Source organism: Jaculus jaculus, chromosome 2, assembly GCF_020740685.1.
Source record: "Jaculus jaculus isolate mJacJac1 chromosome 2, mJacJac1.mat.Y.cur, whole genome shotgun sequence".
Classification (NCBI taxonomy): Eukaryota; Metazoa; Chordata; class Mammalia; order Rodentia; family Dipodidae; genus Jaculus; species Jaculus jaculus.
In genome coordinates this window covers 33,913,442-33,937,226 of record NC_059103.1, presented here as the reverse complement: position 1 = coordinate 33,937,226, position 23,785 = coordinate 33,913,442, and the positions used below count along the sequence as shown (strand labels likewise).

Sequence of the window (23,785 nt, the reverse complement as noted above, 5' to 3'; positions counted from 1 at the left end):
TGAGAATGGGCATGCCAGGGCCTCTAGCCACTGCATATGAACTCCAGACACATGTGCCACCATATGCATCTGGCTTTTGTGAGTTCTGAAGAATAGAACCTAGGTCCTTAGGCTTTGCAGGCAAGCGCCTTAACCATTAAGCCATCTCTACAGCCCTGAGACTGTTTTGTTTGTTTGTTTTGTTTTGTTTTTCCGCGGTAAGGGCTCACTCTAGCTCAGGCTGACCTGGAACTCACTATGTAGTCTCAGGGTGGCCTCGAACTCACGGCAATCCTCCTACCTCTCCCTCCCCAGTGCTGGGATTAAAGGTGTGCGTCACCACGCCCAGCTCCTGAGGCTGTTTTTTGGCAGGGGCTCTTGGATTTAGACCAACCATGAGCATATACAGGATGCTGTCTGTGTGAATAGAGGCTTGGGTGTATAAGGATCTTATATGCATTGTTTCTGTGAAGAGAAATTGAGGTCCAGGTATGGTGGCTTTGGGTGTATGGGGAATGAGATGTGAGACTCCGGATGTGTGCCCATGGGCTGACTGCAGCAGGGGAAGGACATCATGGTCTACACCACTCAGTACCTACAGATGAACAAAACTATAGAGTCTGTCCCCACTGCCTACAGCTGCCCCTAAATCTGGACTCACCAGGCTCGAAGCCCATGACCTTGACCCTGAGTAGCCCTCGAGTCTCCCTCCCTGGACAGCCAAGCTCAGAGGCCCGCGTCATTCGTGTCAGCATCAACAACAATCATGGGAACCTGTATCGGAGCATCTTGGTGAGGAACCCAGCACAGGGTCAGCCCTGCCCTCAGAGTGGGGGTCCTGTGACTTTACTTCCTCTCTTTCCTTTGCAGCTAACCAGTCAAGACAAAGCTCCCAGTGTGGTACAGCGAGCCCTGGAGAAGCACAACATTCCCCAGCCATGGGCTCGTGACTACCAGCTCTTCCAGGTCCTGCCTGGAGACAGGGGTAAGGGGTGTAGCTCTGAGCGCCCGCCTGGAGGCATCTGGGAGAGCATCAGGTTGATTGGGGGTCAAGGATAGAACCCAATGTGACCCTGAGTCAGAGGGCCACCAGGCAGTTCAGACATAGTGTTGGGGAAGCAGGGTGGAGTCAAGTGGCAATAAAATATCTGTGTCTCAACTGCTGGGGTGAGGTAGGGGGGTCATCCTCATGGGACATAAGGAACAATGGGATTGTCCAGGGTCAAATGGGAGATGGGAGTGTAAGAGGTTGTTAGACCTTTGGTGTGTCTGTGTAGGTCAGAGGACAACCTCTGGGGTTGGTCCTGTCCTTGCACCTTGTTTGAGGACACAGCTTCTTTTTCAAGGAATTTTTAATTTTATTTATTTGAGGGCGGGGACAGGTAGATAGAGAAAGAATGAGCACACCAGGGCCTGTAGCCACTGCAAACAAACTCTAGACACATGTGCCACCTTGTGCATCTGGTTTACGTGAGTACTGGGGAATCGGACCTGGGTTTCACAGGCTTCACAGGCAAGCACATTAACTGCTAAGCCATCTCTCCGGCCCAAGAGCTTCTTGCTTTGCTATTGCATGCCCCAGGCTAGCTGACCTGTGAGCTTCTAGAGAGTCTCTCATTTCTCCATAGGAGAGCTGGATTTACAGACACATACTGCCTCATCTAGCTCTATGTGGACTCTGGGTATCTGAACCACTCACACTTGCACAGCAAACACCTCACCCACTGAGCCATAGCTCCAGGGTTGGTTTGTTTGTTTATTTATCTTGGTTTTTTGAGGTAGGGCCTCACTGTAGCTCTGGCTGACCTGGAATTCACTATGTAGTCTCAGGGTGGCCTTGAACTCATGGTGTTCCTCCTACCTCTGCTGGAATTAAAGGCGTGCGCCACCACGCCTGGCAGAGTTAACTTTAAAAAAATAAAACTATTTATTTATGTATTAGGAGAGAAAGAGAGGAGAGTAAGGGCCTCCTGCCACTCCACACAAACCTCAGAGGCATGCACCACTTTGTGCATCTGGCTTTACATGTGTAGTGGAGAATTGAATCCGGGTCGTCAGGCTTTGCAAGCAAGCATTTTAACTGCTGAGCCATCTCTCTTAAAAGCCCTGCTTTTAACTTTTTTGGCACACGTACGAGTGTGTGCGTGTGTGTATGTGTGTTTATTAAGTTGAGAGGGAGGGAAAGAAGCAGATAGAGAGGCAGATAGAGAATGGGTGCGCCAGGGCCTCTAGCCACTGCAAACAAACTCCAGACACATGTACCACCTTGTACATCTGGATTTTGTGGGTCCTGGAGAATTGAACCTAGGTTCTTTGGCTTTGCAGGCAAGTGCCTTAACTGCTAAGCCACCTCTCCAGCCTTTTTTGTTTGTTTGTTTTGTTTTTTGTTTTTTTGAGATACAGTCTCACTCTAAACCTGGGTGACCTGAAATTCACTAGGTAATCTCAAAATGGCCTTGAACTCACAGCCATCCTTTTACCTCTGCCTCCTGAGTGCTGGGATTAAAGGCATGTGCCACCATGCCCAGCTCTGTTTTAACTTTTTTTTAATTTAAAAATGATACTGTTTTTATTATTAATAACATACATTTTGTGGCTGGAGAGATGGTTTAGTGGTTAAGTGCTTGCCTGTGAAGCCTAAGGATCCTGGTTCGAGGCTCAATTCCCCAGGATCCACATAAGCCAGATGCACAAGGGGGTGCATGTGTCAAGTTCATTTGCAGTGGCTGGAGGCCCTGGTGCACCCATTCTCTCTCTCTCCTCTCAAATAAATAAATACATAAAAATAAAACAAACAAACAAAAGAACATACTTTTTGTTTGTTTTTTGAGGTTCAAGGTAGGGTCTCACGCTAGCTCAGGCTGACCTGGAATTCACTATGTGGTCTCAGGGTGACCTCAAATTCATAGTGATCCTCCTACCTTTGCCTCCTGAGTGCTGGGATTAAAGGCGTGTGCCACCAGGCCGTTTAAGAACATGCTTTATTTTATGGATACATCATGTGTTGTACCATCTTTTCCTTCCTCCCTGCTCCCTTTCTGTCAGGGAGCCCTCCTCGGTGAGGTTGCTGGTACTCCCTATAGCACTGTGGATTATGCGTTGTGGGAGCAGCAGTCAGGTACTGGGGGGAGGCAGTGCCTCCAGGCATGATGTCTCAGCCTGTGGCTCTTACAGTCTTTCTGCCCCTCATGTACAAGCCGTGGTGGGTATGTTTTAAGTCTACTTGCTTTGGTATGTGTTGAGTATCTGCAGGGTTTGTATTGTACACACTGGGTATCAGGCTCACCACAGAAGCAGCACTTTTGCTCATCTCTTCACCTGCGTCTTGGCTGAAATGCAAGGGCTGGTTTATCTCCTCAGGTCTCGCTACCTTTCTGCGAGTGCATCTTCCAGAGCAGGGGATCTGGGAATTGGGGGCCCAGGAGCAGGTCAACCCAGAAGGCAGAGCAAAAGTCCTGCTTCTTCCAGACGTGGTGTTGCACACCTTTAGTCATAGCACTCGGGAAGCAGAGGTAGGAGGATCGCCTTGAGTTCAAGGCCAGCCTGAGACTACACAGTGAATTCCAGGTCAGCGTGGGCTACCTCGAAAAACAAAACAACAACAAAAGGCTTCTGCAGCACGCAGGCAGGTCCGGGCTGTCCCAAGGTGGCAGGAGCACTGGGACCAGGGACCGGGGAGGTGGGGAGACACCAGGAGCGTGGCCTGCTCATTCTGCCTCTGTTTTACTTTTCATTGACAGCTTCCATAAGTATAGACAAGAAACCATAATAATTCCCACCCACCACTCCCATTTTCTCCTCCCCAATCCCCCCTCTACTGAATCCCTTCTTCTGTCCTATCAGTCTTTCTTCTGTTTTGATGTCATGTTTCCTCCTGCTATAAAGGTCTTGTGTCGGTAGTGTCAGGTTTTCTGGGATTCCAGGATACTTTAACACATGTGTAAATATACATATGAATATATAATTGTGTCTGTATGCTTAGGCATTGCTTGGGTATTGAGCATGAAGGCCATGAGCTTCTCAGGATGGATGTAGAGATCCATGCTCATGGAGACAGCAGCCTGAGCTTGCATGGGAAATAGTTTGGGGGAGGGCTGAGTGTAGGGGAAGTTATATGAGTAACAGAAAGCTGCCCAGATCCTTGGTAGGGGAGATAAGAGATCGTGCCAGAGCCACCCATCATCCTTCCCTCTTCCACGCAGAGCTCCTGATTCCTGACACTGCCAATGTCTTCTACGCTATGAGCCCTGCTGCCCCAGGTGACTTCATGCTGCGGAGGAAGGAGGAGGCCCAGCACATGCCCCATGTCTCCCCGACCTCACTCCAGGCCACACGGACAGCTTGAGACCTGGCTTCTATCACCATCAAGATGAAAGGAGTCACTTTCCTTGGGAACCTCAATCCCCTGTAGAAGTCATTTTTCTCTGTATCTTCTGACCCCTTCTCCCAGACTTAGCCTACTGGACCACATCTCTCTGACCCCCTGGACAATTCCAAAGACATTATCCACAGTGTGGCTAGAGGGTGGCAAGAATGTTGAACTTTTTTTTTCAACAAGGTCTTAGATGAAGTCTTGGTTCTTCTGCCTTCATCTCCCCAGCACTAGGATTGCAGACATGCACCACCACACCAGGTTCATGTAGCGCTGGTGACTGAATCCAAGGCCTTCTGCATTCTCTATGTCCCCAGCACAAGAGTGCAGAACTGATTAAGAACAAGAATCCTACACTGGGCGTGGTGCACACACCTGCACTTAGGAGGTAGAGGCAGGAGGATGGCCTTGAATTCAAGGCCACCCTGAGACTCCATAGTGAATTCCAGGTCAGCCTGGGCTAGAGTGAGACCCTACCTAGAAAACCAACCAAACAACAACAAAAGAACAAGAACCCTAAAAGCTGAAAGTATAGCTCAGTGATAAAACTCTTGCCTAGTATGCCCCAGGCCCTGGGCTTGTTCTCCAGAATTGCACAAAACAATAAGCTAATAAATAAACTAATAAAGCTACTTGAAAAGTTATGACTGATGTCAGAGGGGGCGCACAGGGTTCAGGAGCTCTCCCGCCCAGCTTCCGTGGGGGTGTGCCTGTGCTGCCATGCGTGTAGGAGGAGAGGGAAGAAATAAAATTCTTTTGGGATCCAAGACAACTTCATCTTCTACAAACAAAAAAAACAAAAAAACAACCAGCAGGCAGTGAAAACAGCAAGGTGGCGCACACCTGTAGTCCCAGCACTCAGAAGACTGATAGACGAGGAGCGGGGATTTCAAGCCAGGCTGGGTTACATAGTGTATTTGAGGATAACCTGAACTATTTATTTTCGAGACTCTGGCTCAAAAATAAAAACAAGACCACAAAATAGCTAGGATGTGGTAGAGTACTTGCCTACCATGCACAAAGCCTTGAGTTTCATCCCCAGCACAGCATAAACCTCATTCCTGTCATCCCAGAACTACAGAGGCTGAGGCAGGAGGATTCGAGTTCAAGGTCATTTGCATTACATAGCGAGTTAGAGACAACCCGGGCTACATAAGAGACCCTTTATCAAAGTATCTCCACCACACACCATACTATCGACCAAATCCAGAACTTTGCACATCACAGGAAAGTGCTCTACATCCCCAGCAAAACAAACAAAATAAAAAAGTAAAAGCCACCGGGTGTGGTGGTGCATGCCTCTAATCCCAGCATTTAGGAGGCAGGATCACTGTGAGTTCGAGGCCACCCTGAGACCACATAATGAATTCCAGGTCAGCCTGGACTAAAATGAAACCCTACAAAACAAAACTAAAGGAAAAAAAAAAAAAAAAGCAAGCTGACCATGGTAGCACATGCCTTTAACCCCAGCACTCAGGAGGTAGAGGTAGAAGGATCTCGGTGAGTCAAGGTATGGCCACATGACTAATTCTTGGCCAATAAGAGATCAGAGAAAGTGGGTCAATCCCAGAAGCTGCATAAAGGAAAGGGTGTATCCCCCCCCCCTTTTTGCTTTCTGCTGGTTGGAATGAAGATGTGATATGGATCATTTTGGATTGGATGGTTCCTATCTTCAGAACAACTGAGCAACAAGTGAAGAGCCTGGACTTCTGAATCCATAAAACTGCCATATTAGGTTGCTACGACTTGGAGGTTACTTTCAATAAATAAATTATCTCACACCACTGTATTTTCTTTCTCTATGGCAGTAGCCAAAAGAGCAATTGGAAGTTAGATCCAGCCTGGTATCAAATTTGCTTTATACCTGAGGATCATCTTGAACTCCTAATCTTTCTGCTTCTGCTTCCCAAGTGCTGGTTTTACAGATGTGTGCCTCCCTACTCTGTTCCAAAACCACAATGAAAAGTTTGTATTTGTGTATGTGATGTGTATTCTCAGTGTGGTCTTGAACTCATGGCAATCCTCCTACCTCTACCTCCCGCCGAGTGCTGGGATTAAAGTCGTGCACCACCTCGCCCAGCTTCACTCTCCCCGCCCCCCCTTTTTTTTTTTTTTTGGTTTTTCGAAGGTAGGGTCTTGCTCTAGCCCAGGCTGACCTGGAATTCACTATGGAGTCTCAGGGTGGCCTTGAACTCATGGCGATCCTCCTACCCCTGCTTCCTAAGTGCTGGGATCAAAGGTGTGTGCCACCATGCCTGGCCACTCTCCACTTTTTTTGAGACAAGGTCTTTCACTGAACCCAGAGCTTACCCATTCAACTAGACTAGCTAGCCAACAAGCCCCAGGAATCCTCTTGTTTCTGTCTCCCTCAAACTGGGACTGTCATGTTCCAGCATGGCAGCTTCTATATGGGTGTTGGGGTCCAAACTTAGGTCCTTGTTCTTGTGTGACCAGCAATTTGTGCTACACTAAATCATCTCCCCAGCCCTACAAAAGAACCTTCCAACTAATTCCTACTCCAAGGCAGGCTAGCCCCTCACAGGGACAGTAATCCCAGGTTTATATCCTGTCAGCTTTATCCACAGGAAGAAACAGCCCCTCCTCCTGGGACTATCCAAAGGACCAAAACAGGTACCCATTTGTTCAACTTGTGTCATTTATCTATCCCTGAACCAGTCACTTTGTTCAGAGGAATGTTCACATGCTGATTGGCTAGGTTGGGATCTTAGGTCCACCCCTGGAACTCACTGAGAAAATCCAAAATAATGTGGAGTCTGGCAGGGGACAGACTGTGCCGGAGAGGAGCTAGAAGAATCAACACGTCCTGGGTGATAGGCCAGTTGCAGTGCCCAGCAAGCTGTTGAAGGTTTTTGCTTCTGTGAGTCTGAGGACCTGGTTCTGTGGGGAGAGTGTTTACCTAGCACGCGCGAAGCCCTCGGTTTGAATCCCCAGCACTATAGACCCCTGCCTGGACATTCCAGCACTGGGGAGGATCACAAGTTCAAAGTCATCCCAGCTATGCAGAAAGTTCCAAGAAAGGTTGCACTGCACAAGACCCTGACTCACTAAGCATAAAATAACCTACTTAATTTCAGTACTGGGCAAGCTGATGCAGGAGCAGCTGCAAACAAACTCCAGACGCATGCGCCACCTTGTGCATCTGGCTTACATGGGTACTGGAGAATTGAACCTGGGTCCTTTGGTTTTGCAGGCAAGTGCCTTAACTGCTGAGCCATCTCTCCAGCCCAAATTGTGTTTTTCAAGGCAGGTCTGACTCTAACCTAGGCTGACCTGGAGCTCACTCTGTAGCCCAGGCTGGCCTCAGAATCATAGCAATCTTCCTACCTCAGCCTCCCAAGTGCTGGGACTAAAGGCATGTACTACCATGCCCAGAAAATTAAAAAAAAAGGGGGGGGGGGCTGGAGAGATGGCTTGGCGGTTAAGGCACTTGCCTGAGAAGTCTAAGGACCCAGGTTTGATTCCCCAGTACCCAGGACCCTACCATCACAATAAAACATAAATTAGAAAGCAGGACAAGATGGTTTGCATGCTTCGGTAATCTAGGCACTGAGGAGGCAGTGACAGAAGGATCCCAAGTCAAAGCCAGCCTGGGCTACACACCTTGTCTCAAACACCCAAAACAATGCTACCATGCAGCTCAGTGGTGGAACATTGGCCTAGAATCCAACAGTGAGGGCAGTTCTCGTGCCTAGCATGCTCAATGCCCTGGGTTCCACCCCTAGAACCAAATAAATGGTCACAAATTGAATCTCTGACTCCAGGGTATGTGTGATGGTACACATAAAGAACCATTTTCTCCCACAACACACCCTGTACAAATACTAACTGCTATAGTCGTTATTAAGATTATTAATTTCCGGATGGGAAGTGATGTGATTACACAGATAGGATTGGCAGCTTAAGTTTATGGAATGCTTGCTATGCAGCAGGCTAGATTTTATAGATGAGATGACTCAAGTTCTAATAAGGTAAAACACTTGTCTACAGTCACATAAGCCACACACACACAAAATGGGTCCGAGGCTGCAACTGGATTTGCCTCCACTACCCACCCCCTTCACCCCTGAGCAGCTAGCTACTGGGCCCTGGAGGGCCCCTGTTCCCTCCTGCCAGGCCAGGCGCTTATCTCTCCCCAGGCTGAGTGCCGGCCCCGCCTCCTGGGGGAGCTGCCGCTTCGAAGGTCCGGATCCGGGAAGGGCCTGGTCAGCTGTGTCCGGCGGAGGCAGCTGTTGACCCAGCTGTGGACTGTACAACGGGTGCAGGACTGAGGGGCTGGAGCCCTGGGCTCCCTGGGGCGGTGGGGGCGACTACATCATGGCTCACTTCAGGTCACCCCTCTGGTCTCCAGTTGGTCCCCTCTGTCTCCTGCTTGCTGGGACAGCCTGGGCACCCCTGCCCAGCCTCCCAGACCCCAAGTTTGAAGGCAAAGGTAAGGAGCTGTTTGTGGACCCCCCTTAACCCATCCTAGGTCTTACAGGGTAATGTTGAGTGCCTGTACTCCCAGCCTGGGTCCTGGGGCCATACCCCATGCGAACCTTCATAACAGGGCCTTAGGTTCTGTACTGAGGACTCATGTTTCTAGGGTCTAAGCAAGCCGCCCCTCCACCATCTCCAGTGTGGCCTGGGGAGCTTTTGTCTTTGAAGGGAGTCTGAGACACTAACGTTGGGCAGGGGGATTACTGGTTCTGAGTCCCTGGGGAAATGGCCAGACAGACCTTCAATGGGAAAGGGAGGGTAAAGCTGGGGTTCGAGTCCAGGAGTCAGGACTGGGGGCGACTGTAAACAGGGTTTAAGGGCGGGTGCCGGATCCCTGGACTCCGCCAGGAGGAGGAAGGGGGCGGGGGACACGGTTGGCGCTATCGGGTCGCGGACAGCCTGCTGGAGCCGATAGGGGGCCACGTCCTCCACACACACCCACGGAGCGCGCACGTTCGGGGCTGGGCCCTGCACCGGGGCGGAGGCTCTGCGCTGGGATCCGAGGGGCGCCACTTCTGCAGACCCCTCGAAGACCTCGCTGGGGGCGGGGGCGGGGCCTTTTTCTTTTCCTTATCGGATCCAAGCAGGCGTGGAGAGGACGGGGCTCCCTGACCTCCCCTTCCCATTGCCACCTCCCCAGCGGCCCTGCTGGCCGCGCGCGGCTCCGACGACCTCCTGTGCTTCACCGAGCGCCTGGAGGACTTGGTGTGCTTCTGGGAGGAAGCGGCGAGCTCCGCGGAGAGCTCCGACTATAGCTTCTCCTACCAGCTCGAGTGAGTCCCCGAGGGCGTCGCCCCAGCTGTAGGAGGGAGGCGGGACCGAGCTCCGCGGAGAGCGTAGCCGGAGATGTCCCTTGGGGGCCTAGAGACAGGCGACCGTAGAGTCGTTCGTGGTTACGAGTGGGAAGCCGGGGCTGGGACGACACCTGGGCGCCGCGCTGGTCTTGGACGCCCCCTCGTGGTGGTCGTCAGAGCGCCCGCGGTCTGGGTTCGGGAGGTTCTAATCCCACCTGCCAACTTGTTCCTTCCCTCCCGCGTGCCCGGCGCCAGGGGCGAGCCACGAAAGGCATGCCGCCTGCACCGGGCGCCCACCGCCCGCGGCGCGGTGCGTTTCTGGTGCTCGCTGCCCACCGCCGACACGTCGAGCTTCGTGCCGCTGGAGCTGCACGTCACAGCCGCGGGCGCTGCGCGCTACCACCGCATCATCCACATCAATGAAGTGGGTGAGTGCCGGGGCCGGGGCAGCGCTGGGCACCGGGGCCTCCGCCTCCCGGCATCTGACCCACCGCCTTCCGTAGTGCTGCTGGACGCCCCCACGGGGCTGCTGGCGCGCAGGGCCGAGGAGGGCAGCCACGTGCTGCTGCGCTGGCTCCCGCCGCCTGGGGCACCGATGACCACCCACATCCGCTACGAGGTGGACGTCTCCATCGGCAATGGAGCAGGGGGAGTGCAGAGGGTGAGACCTTGGAGATCTGCCTCCCCAAGTCCCACTAGACAGCCACCACAGTCCCATCCCCTAGTCCGTCTCTCAGCATCCCATGGCCAAGAACCTCAAGATAGCTACAAGCCCACTGACACACCCCCTTACGCATGCCTGCCCAAATCCTCGCATCCAAAGACCCCAGGCGTATTTATTTGCACGTGTGTGTGCAATCGAATGCCTGCCCGCCTTTACGGTGGCTGGGGAATTGAACACCTGGACGGCAGGTTTTGCAAGTGAGCACCTTTAACCGCTGAACCATGTTCCCAAGTACCTTCTCTGCTTGCTCTGTCCCTCACTGGGCTGCCTCCAGGTGGAGATCCTGGAGGGCCGCACGGAGTGCGTGCTGAGCAACCTGCGCGGCGGGACGCGCTACACCTTCGCGGTCCGCGCACGCATGGCCGAGCCCAGCTTCGGCGGCTTCTGGAGCGCCTGGTCTGAGCCTGTGTCGCTGCTGACCGCCAGTGGTAAGACCCCAGGTTAGGGGGTGGGGGAGGAGGCGGAAACCCGTGGCCAAACCTCTCCACCCTGACTTCCTCCCGGCCTCCCAGACCTGGATCCCCTCATCCTGACGCTCTCTCTCGTCCTCGTCCTCATCTTGCTGCTGCTGGCACTGATGGCCCTGCTCTCCTATCGCCGGTGAGTCCCTTTCCCTATCCCAGACTCAGAGAGCAGCCAGCATTTGCCCAAGGTAACGCCCTTGAGAGAAGTCAGTGCTGGAATGCAAGACAGACCTGACCCCCAGTCTTTTTATTATTATTATTATTACTATTATTATTTTATTTATTTATTTGAGAGACAGATAAAGAGGCAGAGAGAGAATGGGCGCGCCAGGGCCTCCAGCCACTACAAATGAACTCCAGACGCGTGCGCCCCCTTGTGCATCTGGCTAACGTGGGTCCTGGGGAATCGAGCCTCGAACAGGGGTCCTTAGGCTTCACAGGCAAGCGCTTAACCGCTAAGCCATCTCTCCAGCCCATAAAGTCCTCAGAGGCTGCCTATTCTCCCATGTCTGCAGCCTCGGCAACTCAACCAGATGGTTCAATAGAAAATATTTAAACCCAGGTGCTTTATGGTTCGAGCAGCCATTTTGAGGACGTATAAATTCCCCGCATACGCCATGTCATTTCACATTCCCAAAGCCTTTGCATATCGTTCCTTGTGCCTGGAACGCCTTGCCTTTCTTGTTGGTGAAGTTCATCTCCTGGATGTCTTTCATGGCTCTGTTCATTTACTTAGAAAATAGCGCACACAACCCCCCACCACCACCATACACAATTTTTTGATGGTGCTGGGGATTGAACCCAGAGCCTTTCACATGCGAGGCAAGCACCATACCAGTGACTAAGCTACATTCTAAGCTCTTAAAAATTTTTTTTAATTATTTATTTATTTATTTGAGAGCGACAGACACAGAGAGAAAGACAGACAGAGGCAGAGAGAGAGAATGGGCGAGCCAGGGCTTCCAGCCACTGCAAACGAACTCCACACGCGTGCGCCCCCTTGTGCATCTGGCTAACGTGGGACCTGGGGAACCGAGCCTCGAACCGGGGTCCTTAGGCTTCACAGGCAAGCGCTTAACCGCTAAGCCATCTCTCCAGTCCCCCAATTTTTTTTTGAGGTAGTGTCTCAGCCCAGGCTGACCTGGAACTCACTCTAAGTCCTAGGTTGTCCTTGAACTCACAGAGATCCTACCTCTGACTCCCAAGTACTGGGATTAAAGTTTTGTGCCATCACACCAGGCTTTTATTTTATTTTGAACTCCTGTGCATCCCCCGAAACTCTATTCCAGTTACCCTTTTGCAGGGTCTTGCTGATGTTTCAGCCAAAGGCCCTGTTTCCTTGTCCCTGGTGCTTGATAGGCGACTAGGAGGCTGAGCGTACGCCGGTGAGCATTTGACTAGGAGGCTGAGCGTAGGCCGGTGAGCATTTGGGGACTCAAGTATGTGAACTTACTCCTAATGACTTCAACAGGGCTCTAAAGCAAAAGATATGGCCTGGTATCCCAAGCCCCGAGAGTGAGTTTGAGGGCCTCTTCACCACCCACAAGGGCAACTTCCAGGTAGGTAACCTTGTACCCTCAGTGCCTGGGACTGTCCTGCTGCTGCTTGGATCACAGACCAGGCCCTGAACAGGTGGGTGCTTGTCTTCCCAGCTGTGGCTGTCCCAGCATGATGGCTGTCTGTTGTGGAGCCCCTGCACCCCCTTCACAGAGGACCCACCTGCCCACCTGGAAGTCCTCTCTGAGCGCCGCTGGGGGGTGACCCAGGCAGGGGAGCCAGGGGCAGATGACGAGGGGCCCTTGCTGGAGCCGGTGGGCAGTGAGAAGACTCGGGACACCTACCTGGTTCTGGACAAGTGGTTGCTACCCCGGAGTCCAAGTACTGATGACCTCTCAGGCCCAGCTGGTGGCAGTGTGGACGCAGCAGCTGTGGGTGATGGTTCCGAAGCATCCTCCTCGTGCTCATCTGCCTTGGCCTTGAAGCCCAGGCTGGAGGGTGCCTCGGCTTCCAGCTTTGAGTACACCATCCTGGACCCCAGCTCTCAGCTTTTGCAGCCCCGCGCACTGCCTCCTGAGCTGCCTCCCACCCCACCCCATCTAAAGTACCTATACCTCGTGGTGTCTGACTCAGGCATCTCAACTGACTACAGCTCGGGGAGCTCCCAAGGAGTCCGAGACTCATCTGATGGCACCTACTCCCATCCTTATGAGAACAGCCTTATTCCAGTGCCAGAGTCTGTGCCTCCCAGCTATGTGGCCTGTTCTTAGGACTCCAGCCTACAGTTGCTTGGGAATCCAACAAAACTCCAAGGCCAGTCCAGGCCCAAGACTTATTCAACAGGGTCTGTGGGGCCACCCTCAGGGCTAAAGGTATGACTAACCATCCAACCCATCATGGACAGGAAGCTACAACTTCATAGTATTTTTAAAGATGTATAGCTATCTGTTTGTATATGTGGATATATATGTATACATTTTTCTACCATGATTTTTTTTAGACAGGGTCACATGTAGCCCAGGGTCACTCTGTAACCAAGGATGACCTTGAAATCCTGATCTTCTTGCCTGCTTAAGTGCTGGGATTACAGGTGTGCAGCATACCACCTGGTTTATTCAGTGCTGGGGATGAAACCCAGGGCTTTGTGCATGTGAGGCAAGCCCTCCGCCAGTTGAGCCACATCCCATCCATCTACTAGACCATCTACTCTTCTTTCCCTGGGCCCGGACCATAGAGACAGTAGTTCACCCTCAGACTGAAATGCTACATCTGGGGCTGGAGAGACAGCTCAGCAGTTAAAGGCACTTGTTTGCAATGCCTGCTGGCCCAGGCTCGGTTTCCCAGTACCCATATAAAGCCAGGTACAAAGTGGCCCATGCATTTGAAGTTCGTTTGTATATTAAGAGACCCTGACACAACCATGGGCAAAAAATAAAACGTTTGAAAAATGAAGTTCTAGATCTGGCAAAATCTCAACAGCAACCATCATGAATTAGACAGTGTAAATTTAAATTAGCTACGAAAACATGCAGCACCTAGATCCTAGAGGCTTAACCCCACTGAGTTGTTTCTTACTCATATAACTCAGGGGCAGCCGTCTGGGATGAGTCAGAAGCCTAAAGTGTTGTGATGTGTAGGTTCATCTTTCCTTAGGATCATCTTGGGGTCCTCAGAGTGGATCCTCTTTGACCTGCTAGCCAACAAGGGAAGAGACTATATTTTATGGGCCATTTTGGGAATTTGGCCTGAAAAATGAGCTGTCTCTTTCACATCTATTGGCTAGAAATAATCATGTGACCCAAGGGATGCTGGAAAATGTTCACATGACTGGGGCTGGAGAGATGGCTCAGCAGCTAAGGCGCTTGATTGCCTGCAAAGCCCAAGACCCAGGTTTGATTCGCCAGTGTCCACATAAGCCAGATGCACAAGTGGAGTTCCTTTGCAGCAGCTGGAGTGCTCTCACTCTTTCTCAAAATATTTGAGAAAAAAAAATGTTCACATAACTCAAAAGATGCTGGGAAATGTACACCCAATGAAAGGGAAACTGCTTAGCAGGCTTCTAGCTAATCTCTGCTATTAATAACAACACATAAGCTTCATTCTGAAAGTGACAAGATACTTCTTTTGGCTTTTTGATATATTTTTTAAAATTTATTTGGGAGAGAGAGAGAATGGGCATGCCAGGGCCTCGAGCCACCACAAACAAGCTCCAGATGCATGCATCATTTTATGTATCTGGGTTATGTAGGAGTTGAACCTGGGTCCTTAGGCTTCTCAGGCAAGCACCTTAACTGCTAAGCCATCTCCCCAGTATTGGGTTTGTTTCTTTGAGACAGGTTTTTCACTTAGCTCTGTCTGTCTTTAAGCTTCATAATGGAGGATGACCTTGAATTCCTGATCCTTCTGCCTTTGCCTCCACAGTGATATATTACAGGCATGCACCACTATAGCTGGCTTTATGTAGGGATACAATCACATATGGAATTATATGCAGTGGGGAAGACAGCATGGTAGTACACTTTTGTAATCCTAGCACATAGGTGGTAGAGGCAGGAGGATCATGAGTTTATACATATATATATGAAAAATGTGACTGAGGGCTGGAGAGATGGCTTAGCAGTTAAGGCACTTGCCTGAAAAGCCAAAGGACCCAGGTTCAATTCCCCAGGACTCATGTAAGCCAGATGCATAAGAGGGTACATGCATCTGGAGTTTGTATGCAGGGGCTGGAGGCCATGGCACACCCATTCTCTCTCACTCTACCTGCCTAATTCTCTTCTTCTCTCTCTCAAATAAATTAATTAAATTAAAAAGAAAATGTCACTGAATGTTTGTAATAATGTTGACTCAACAAGGAAGAAAGTGTCATACGTTTATATTCACCATGAAACTATACAATTTAAAGCAGCAAACAAAATAAAACATATAACAAAAAAACAGCAAACAAAAAATAATGAGCACAATATATATACAGTGATGTTGGGCTTTTTTGTTGTTGTTCTTTCGAGGTAGGGTCTCACTCTAGCCCAGGCTGACCTGGAATTAGTCTCAGGCTGGCCTAGAACTCACAGAGACCCTCCTCCTCTCTGCCTCCCAAGTGCTGGGATTAAAGGCATGTAGCACCATGCCTGGCTTTTTTTTTTTTAATGTGGGGGGGGGAGGGAGGGAGGGAGGGAGAAGGTGTTCCAGGGCATCCAGCCACTGCAATCAAAGTCGACATGTGCATCCCCTTGTGTGCATGTGTGACCTTAGCATTTTCATAACTGTGCATCTGGCTTACATGGGACCTGGAGTCAAACACAGTCCTTAGGCTTCACAGACAAGTGCCTTAACTGCTAAGCCGCCTCCTCAGACCTAGGTATTTATTTTTGCGTATGTATAGTATGTAGGGAGTGGTGTTTGGAGAGAGGGGAGGGAGTGTGTGTGTGTAGACCACCATGCTCTTTGTGCACACCTGGAGGCCAGAGAAAAATGTTCTTCTCATCAATGTATTCTCTTGAGACGGAGCCTCTCTCTGAACTTGGAACTGCAGTTATTTTATTTATGACAGAGAGATCCAAGGCCTCTAGCCACTACAATTGAACTCGACTCATGAGCCACCTTGTGCCCATGTGTGACCTTGTGCACCTGACTTATGTGGGTTCTGAGGAGTGGAACCTGGGTCTGTCCTTAGGCTATACAGGCAAGTGCCTTAATCAGTAAGCCATCTCTCCAGCCCATAGAGCTGTAGGTCCCCCCCCCCCCAGGTAGGGTCTCACTCTGGTCCAGGCTGACCTGGAATTAACTCTTGTCTCAGGGTGGCCTTGAACTCATAGCAGTCCTCCCACCTCTGCCTCCTGAGTGCTGGAATTAAAGGCATGCACCACCACGCCCAGCTGTTTTGTTTTATTTTGTTTTGTTTTGTTTTGTTTTAAATAAGCCCCAGCAATTCTCTGGTCTCTGCTCCCCATAGGACTGAGGTTACAGATATGTGTAGCCCTACCCTGCTGTCTACCTGTGTGCTGGGGAAATGAATTTAGAACAGTTCAGGCCTTCCTGCTTGCATGGTAACCACCTTTTAACTTCTGAGCTCTCTCCCCAGCCAGGTTTTCTTGTTTCGTGGGATGCTGGGGATGGAACCTAGAGGCCTTGCATATACTGGACATGTACCCCACCTGAGTCACACCACCAACCCCAATAATGTTAGTTTTTTTTGTTGTTTGTTTTGTTTTTTCTGAGGTAGGGTTTCACTCTAGCTCAGTCTGACCAGGAATTCACTATGTAGTCTCAGGGTGGCCTCAAATCACGGTGATCCTCCTACCTCTGCCTCCCGAGTGCTGGGATTAAAGCCGTGCGCCACCACGCCCGGTGATGCTAGTTTTTAAACAGCAAAAATCACTTTACATTCTTTTTTTTTTTGAGAGAGAGAGAGAAAGAGGCAGAGAGAGGGAGCGAGAATGGGTGCGCCAGGGCTTCCAGCCACTGAAACTCCAGACGCATGCACCCCCTTGTGCATCTGGCTAACGTGGGTCCTGGGGAATGGAACGGGGGTCCTTTGGCTTTTCGGACAAATGCCTTAACTGCTAAGCCATCTCTGCAGCCACTTTACATTCTTTAGGTTTCTGAATCTGCACAGGTCCCAGAAAGAAGCTAAGTATTCCAACCACAGGACACTGAGGCCCGTGGGTTGTCACACACCAAAGCTCAGGCTTTACCTCCAGCACTTGAACTCTTCTTATCTGGGCTGGGTGTAGAAGCCTGGGTGGGCCTCAGGGTGATCCTCATCTCCCCGCTGGGTAAGAAGGTCATCAGCCACTCTCCCCCGGGGCTTTGCCTGCCTGACTGCAGGAACACTTGGAGGTGCCACTGCCCCAGGTGTGCTGCATCTGGCCGCAGCCAACACTGGGCAGGGAAATACCGTCGAATCAATCCTAGCTGCAGGTTATCCCCACTCTCTGCTTCTTCCCGGGTCTCAAGAGCCACCAGGAGCCCACAGTTCCGATTGGATCCCAGTCGGTCGCTAAAGTAGGCTGCAGTATCCAGAAGCAAGGCAGCTAAATAGGCGGCTTCCTGGGTCCCTTGGTCTTCTGCCAAGTACTCCTCGAGGCCATCCAACAGCAGAAGGGAGGGCGCAGGCCCAGGGGCCTCGTGGGCAGAGCAAAGGAGTCTGAGGAGCTCCTGGGTTGACGGTGGGTAGTGGAACCGAACCTTCTAGAAGATTAGGCAAGAGCCAGATTCAGCATAGGAAGCCAGACTCCCTGCAATAGCTGCCATCCTTCCCCACCTACAACTCACTACTGTAACCAAGGAAGACGCCTGATCCTCCTCCTGCCTTCACCTCCTGAGTGCTGGGCACGGCAGATCTGTGTACCACCACACCTGGTTTATAAGGTGCCTGGGATCAGCCCAGGCTGTGCCATACTAGGCAAGCACTACACCAACTGCACCACATCCCCAATGATCAAGGACAAGACTTTTCTTCTTCTTTTGAAGCAGGGTCTTACTGGAGACCAAGCTGACCTGAAACTCACTCTGCAGCTCAAACTGATCTTAACACATAGAAACCCTCCTACCTTAGTGTCCCAAGTGGTGGGTTAAAGGTGTGAGCCAAGCCTGGGGAAATGGTTCAGTGGTTGCTTGACAACCCAGGTTTGATTTCCCAGTACCCATGTAAAGCCAGACACAAAGTGGCAAATACATCTGGAGTTTGTTTGCAATGGCAGCAAGAGAACTGGGTGTGCCCATACTTTAGCTCCAGATCTCTGACAGCAAATAAATAAAAATATTAAAAAGTTAAAAAATAAAATAAAAACTGGGCTGGCGAGATGGCTCAGCAGTTAAAGCACTTGCCTGCAAAGCCAAAGGCCCATGGCTCGAGTCCCCAGGACCCACGTAAGCCAGATGCACAAGGTGGAACATGTGTCTGAAGTTTGTTTGTAGAGGCTGGAGGCCATGGAGTGCCCATTCTCATTTTCTCTCTCTCTCTCTCTCTCTCTCTCTCTCTCTCTCTCTCTCTCTCTCTCAAATAAGTAAAAATAAAATTTTTAAAAAATTTGTTTGAGAGCCAGGCGTGGTGGCGCACGCGTTTAATCCCAGCACTCGGGAGGTAGAGGTGGGAGGACAGCCATGAGTTCAAGGCCACCCTGAGACGACAGAGTTAATTCCAGGTCAGCCTGGATCAGAGTGAGACCCTACCTCGACAAAACAAAAAACAACAACAAAAAAAATTTGTTTGACAGTGACATTAAGAAAGAGGCAGATAAGGGGGACAGGGTTGAGAATGGGCGCGCCAGGGCTTCCAGCCATTGCAAACGAACTCCAGACGCATGCGCCACCTTGTACATCTGCTTTACGTGGGTCCTGGGATATCGAACCTGGGTCCGTAGGCTTCCCAGGCAAGCGCCTTAACCGCTAAACCATCTCTCCAGTCCCTAATTTTTTTTTAGGGTCTCACTCGAGCCCAGGTTAGCCTCAAACTGACGATTCTCCTAGTTCAGCCTCCTGAGGGCTGTCACTGAAGTCATGCATCACCAGGTTGACTACCTACAAATCTTCACTAAACTCCGCACGCTTAGTCTACCAATCATGGTAGCTCCAGGTCGTCCACCTGCCGCTCCCTATCATTGGTCAGCCAACATGTCACTCATAAGTAAACTGCCCACCATTGGGTGGCATAACTCAGATCCCGCCCAATTGTCGTTACCTGGAGCCGTAAAGGGTCGCGCGCGGCTCGCGAACTGAGGGGGAGGCTTTGAAGGGGCGTTCGAGTCACGAAGAGCACAGGGCCGCGGCCTTCTCCAGCCGCGTCCAGGGCGGCCGCAAAGAGTAAAGATGTTTTTCCAGAGCCCGGACCACCAAGCAGCAGCAGAGGCGGGCCCGGCTCAGGCCACTCCTTCCGGGCCCGTGCCGCGCCACCCGCGTCTAGCACCCGCCGCAGCGCCTCCGCCATGCGCGCTAAGTACTTCCGCCCAATCACTGCTCTCTTCCCAGTTTTAGTCCCGCCCAAACGCAGGCCTCATAGGTTACAGTGTGCAGCCTCTCCATTGGTCCCCAGAGATGTCCATCAAAGCTAGCTCCGCCAGCCCTTTAGGATGGGCAAAGGACAGTGAACGAGGAGCGCGCAGGTCTGCGAGGGAACGCTGTGGAAGGCTGCATAAATCCTGCTATTGGGAGTTAATCGGGCAGTTATGAAGGTTGACGCAGGCTCAAATCGCGTGTTACCTAAAGATGTCTAGTCTCAGATCGCTCATCTATAGAATGGCGCTTCCTCAGAGCAATATTGCGATCACAGGCATGTGTTTTGCTGCTGTTCCCCGAGGACAAGAGATGGAGAGCGATGAAAATAATACATGAGTGTCCCACTGGAAAAATGATCAAAGATAGCCATCCTTTCCCTTCTGAACAAGTGAGTTGACGGCTATGGCAAGTAGGCAGATGAAGTCTAGACCATAGGCAATTGCTCGGGACTCTCACTGCTGAGTGTGTCCGCACCTCTTGAGTTTCTTTTTTTTGTTGTTGTTCATTTTTATTTATTTGAGAGCGACAGACAGAGAAAGAGACCGAGAGAGAGAGAATGGGCGCACCAGGGCCTCCAGCCACTGCAAATGAACTCCGGACGCCTGTGCCCCCCTTGTGCATCTGGCTAACGTGGGTCCTGGGAAATCGAGCCTGGAACTGGGGTCTTTGGGCTTCACAGGCAAGCGCTTAACCGCTAAGCCATCTCTCCAGCCCGTTCTCTGAGTTTTAAGGAAAGCATAACTCAATGTTTTCTCTTTGGATGCGGGCCAAAATCCTAAACCTGTTCAACCTGACACACTGAGACTTTCTCACATTTTCCTCAATATATCCTCTGCTGCTGCTCCACAAAAAAAAAAAAAAAAAAAAAAAAAAAAATCACCAGGAGGGCTGGAGAGATGGCTTGTCTGTTAAGGTGCTTGCCTGTGAAGCCCAAGGACCCAGATTTGATTCTTTACTACCCACATAAGCCAAAGCAGAAAGTGGTGCTGGAAAGTGTGTGTCTGAAGTTCGTTTGCAGTAGCTAGAGACCCTGGTGCACCATTCATATGTAATCTTCCTATTTTTCTCTATATATCAAATAAATAAAATATTTTTTAAAACCTAAAAAATATAGTCACCTGGAGTCGCTGATTGATCAAGGGTCCTAGGCAGAATGTTATATCTTTGGGTAAGACTTCCAAATAGCAGTGCCTCCACAGGCATTTTTATACCCTAGGAAAAACAATAGTGACCTCTGCTTGACTGAACATTTTGGGGGGAGGCACCAGACAAGTTGGGGGAATGGTTTATCTTCTAGCTATTCTCAAGGGTGCAGTGTTTTTATACTGTTTTTTCTCCTTGTTACAGGGCCAGGGGGCCAGCTTGCCCCAGGACAAGGAGTCAGTATGCTTGTATCAGAGTTTGGGCAGGACTGCCTCATTCACCGAGCCAGCTTCTCAATAAACTTAAATAACACATGGCAATATGCTAATAATAGTTTATATTACAGCAAAGCAGTGTATAAACGTCTCCGTGTGAGATTTAAAATAATTTTGAGACAGTGTCTCATGCTGTAGCCCAGTCTGTACTAGACTCACAGTGTAGCCCAAGCTGCCCTTGAATTTACATGATTATAGATGTGAGCCACCATGTTGGTTGTGTGAAAGTTTTGAAGAGAACCCTCATCTTCCTTCAGGTTAGTGTAGGGCCTGGCCTCCTTGCTTCTTGCATGTACTGAGAGAAGGGAGAGTGAGTGTACACCAAAGAAAAGGCAGGGGAGACAAAGCAGTTCTGGGAGAGAGGAATCCACAGGGGACCTGCCTTATTCACTTGCGTCTCTTCAGGGCTCGAAACACTGCTTAACACCTTACAAGATCCTTGTTAAGTCAATGAAGAAAGGTAAGACTGATGAGAAACAATGTGGAGCTATTGTGATTGATTGCTGGGTCTGTTCTTCCAGACTTTGCTTCAGAGCTGTCATTCATGCCTGTGTTACCCTGGCAACCTTGTCTCCTGGTAACTCCAAAGTGGTACAGTTGCCTGGAGACCCAAGGGCAGGGCGAAACTGTGATTTCCTGGGCTCTCTCTCCCCCCGTGGGGAGAAGAAAGAGCTCTAGAACATCCCCCAGCACACCCCCACACACAGCTGGGCACCCTACAACACACACACGCACCATGGCATTTCTGCACGCATATACTCCACTTCCAGAGCCCACAGCACCCACATGTGCATAGTTCTACCTTATATGACACAAAACATATCATACAAACTATTCCACATTTCCCTCCACACCCTTTGCACACACATGCACACAAGAACACTAATTCAGCCATGCTATTGCTAACACACTCATACACACACACCACTGAGGCACACCATTACCCTGTCTAGTCAGACATACTACCTCAGCCTCTCACAACAGACATGCAACCTTCCATTGCAGCATTTCAAGTGCACAAGTCTCTGATAAGGACATACTCATCACACACGCTGAACACCAGCCCTTTGCACTTCCTACTTCTTGGCCCAGAGCATTTTCTGACGTTCCCTTAGCACTGCGAAGTGAATTTAGGGCCTTATACTTGCTAGGCAAGCACTCTTAACACTGAACTATAGCCCCAGACTTCATTTTTTGTTTTACTTTCTATGTTGAGATAGGATATCTCCCTTCCTCCCTCCCCACCCCCCCCCCCACAAGCAAATAAGTAAAATTTAACTGAGTGTGGTGGTGCATACCTTTAATCCCAGCCCTCGGGAGGCTGAGGTAAGAGGATCGCTTGGAATCTGAGGCCATATTGAGACTAACATAGTGAACTCCAGGTTAGCTTGAGCTACAGTAAGACCCTACCTCAAAAAAAAAAAAATTCTTTGAGAAACAGAAAAAGAGGCAGACAAGAGAGTGAGTGTGGGAATGCCAAGGCCTCCTGCCACTGCAAAAGAACTCCAAATGCATGTGCCATTTTGTGGCATCTGGCTTTATGTGGATAGTGGGGAATCAAATTCAGGCCATCAGGCTTTGCAAGCAAGTGCCTTTAACGACTGAACAATTTCTACAGACCATAGATTAAAAAAAAAAAAATTGTTGTTGTTTTTCTGTGTAGGGTCTCACAAGTCCAGGCTGAATTCATTATGTGGTCTCAGGGTGGCCTCAAACTCCCAGCCATTCTCCTACCTCTCTGCCTCCAGAGTGCTGGAATTAAAGGTGTGTGCCACCACACCTGGTATTCATAAGTAATTTTTTGTTTGTTTTATTTGAGGTAGTTTTTCACTGTAGCTCAGGCTGACTTAGAATTCACTATGTAGATTCAGGGTGGCCTCAAACTCATGGTGATGCTCCTACCTCTGCCTCCCCAGTGCTGGGATTAAAGGCATGTGCCACCACACCCAGTTTTTTTTTTCCTTCTTTCTTTCTTTTTCTTTTTCCTTTTTTTTTTTTTTTTTTGGTTTTGTTTTTAGCAGAGGATCCTTTAAGCAGCATTCTCTACTGTAGACGTTTTCCTTTTTTTATGAGAGAGAGAATGCACACAAGAGAAAGAGAGATTATTGACACGCTAGGGCCTCCAGTTACTACAATCAAACTCCAGATGTGTGCACCAGCCTGTGCACATGCACGACCTTACACATGCATCACTGTGCGTCTGGCTTAATGGGAACTGGAGAGTCGAACAAGGCTCCTTAGGCTTTTCAAGCAAGCACCTTAAACACTGAGAAATTTCTCCAGCCCCATGAGTAAAACTTTCAAAACCATAAAAGACAGTGGAGTTGCAAAGGGGAAAGGGGGGGGATTACCATGGTCTTATTGCCTATAATTATGGGAGTTTAAAAAACTATAAAAGACAGCTGGGCGTGCTGGCCAACGCCTTTAATCCTAGCACTTGGAGGCAGAGGTAGGAGGATTGTGATGAGTTCAAGGTCACCCTGAGACTACAGAGTTAATTCCAGGTCAGCCTGGACCAGAGTGAGACCCTACCTTGAAAAACAAAAAACAAACAAAAAAAACCCCAGCTCTACAGAAAATACTTGAAAGAATCCTCCATGCTGAAGAAAAGGAAAAGCACACATATAAGGAACCTGGGAAAAACAAGCAATACTCAAATACTAGTTAATATAAGAGAGCAAAGGTAGAACTGGAACCACACATACAAAAAAGGCAAACATAAATACACACCTTTCAATAATATCTCTTAATATCAACAGCCTCAATGCCCCAACCAAAAGACATAGGTTTGCAGACTGGGTTAGAAAGCAGGATCCTACAATTTGTTGTCTCCAAGAAACTCACCTTACTACAAAGGATAGACATTATCTTAGGGTGAAAGGTTGGAAAACGGTGTTTCAAGAAAATGGGGCCGGGCGTGGTGGCGCACGCCTTTAATCCCAGCACTGGGGAGGCAGAGGTAGGAGGATCTCTGAGAGTTCGAGGCCACCCTGAGACTACATAGTGAATTCCAGGTCAGCCTAAGCCAGAGTGAGACCCTACCT

General features: G+C 50.0%; 3 protein-coding genes across 3 annotated transcripts in view; 2 read left to right on the top strand and 1 right to left on the bottom strand.

Annotated features, from left to right (window-relative positions):
- Window positions 1–4,983, top strand: part of Rgl3 (ral guanine nucleotide dissociation stimulator like 3) — a 30,539-nt gene extending 25,556 nt beyond the window's left edge. The window contains exons 17-19 of the mRNA XM_045143825.1: window positions 619–771; window positions 850–964; window positions 4,182–4,983. Of these exons, the coding sequence (XP_044999760.1) occupies window positions 619–771; window positions 850–964; window positions 4,182–4,324 (411 nt within the window). The 3' untranslated portion in view covers window positions 4,325–4,983. The remainder of the gene's footprint in view (window positions 1–618; window positions 772–849; window positions 965–4,181) is intronic.
- Window positions 4,984–8,467: 3,484 nt separating this feature from the next.
- Window positions 8,468–14,963, top strand: Epor (erythropoietin receptor). Its single transcript, XM_004667477.2, has 8 exons — window positions 8,468–8,801; window positions 9,489–9,621; window positions 9,898–10,070; window positions 10,146–10,303; window positions 10,641–10,794; window positions 10,879–10,966; window positions 12,302–12,389; window positions 12,483–14,963. Exons 1-8 carry the CDS (start codon window positions 8,687–8,689, stop codon window positions 13,095–13,097), a joined length of 1,524 nt encoding a protein of 507 aa, XP_004667534.1. The 5' UTR covers window positions 8,468–8,686; the 3' UTR covers window positions 13,098–14,963.
- Window positions 14,964–16,172: 1,209 nt separating this feature from the next.
- On the bottom strand, window positions 16,173–19,255 carry Swsap1 (SWIM-type zinc finger 7 associated protein 1). The gene is made up of 2 exons (XM_045144104.1): window positions 19,010–19,255; window positions 16,173–17,517 (listed from the first exon to the last, which is right to left on the bottom strand). Exons 1-2 carry the CDS (start codon window positions 19,253–19,255, stop codon window positions 17,011–17,013), a joined length of 753 nt encoding a protein of 250 aa, XP_045000039.1. The 3' UTR covers window positions 16,173–17,010.
- Window positions 19,256–23,785: the final 4,530 nt, after the last annotated feature.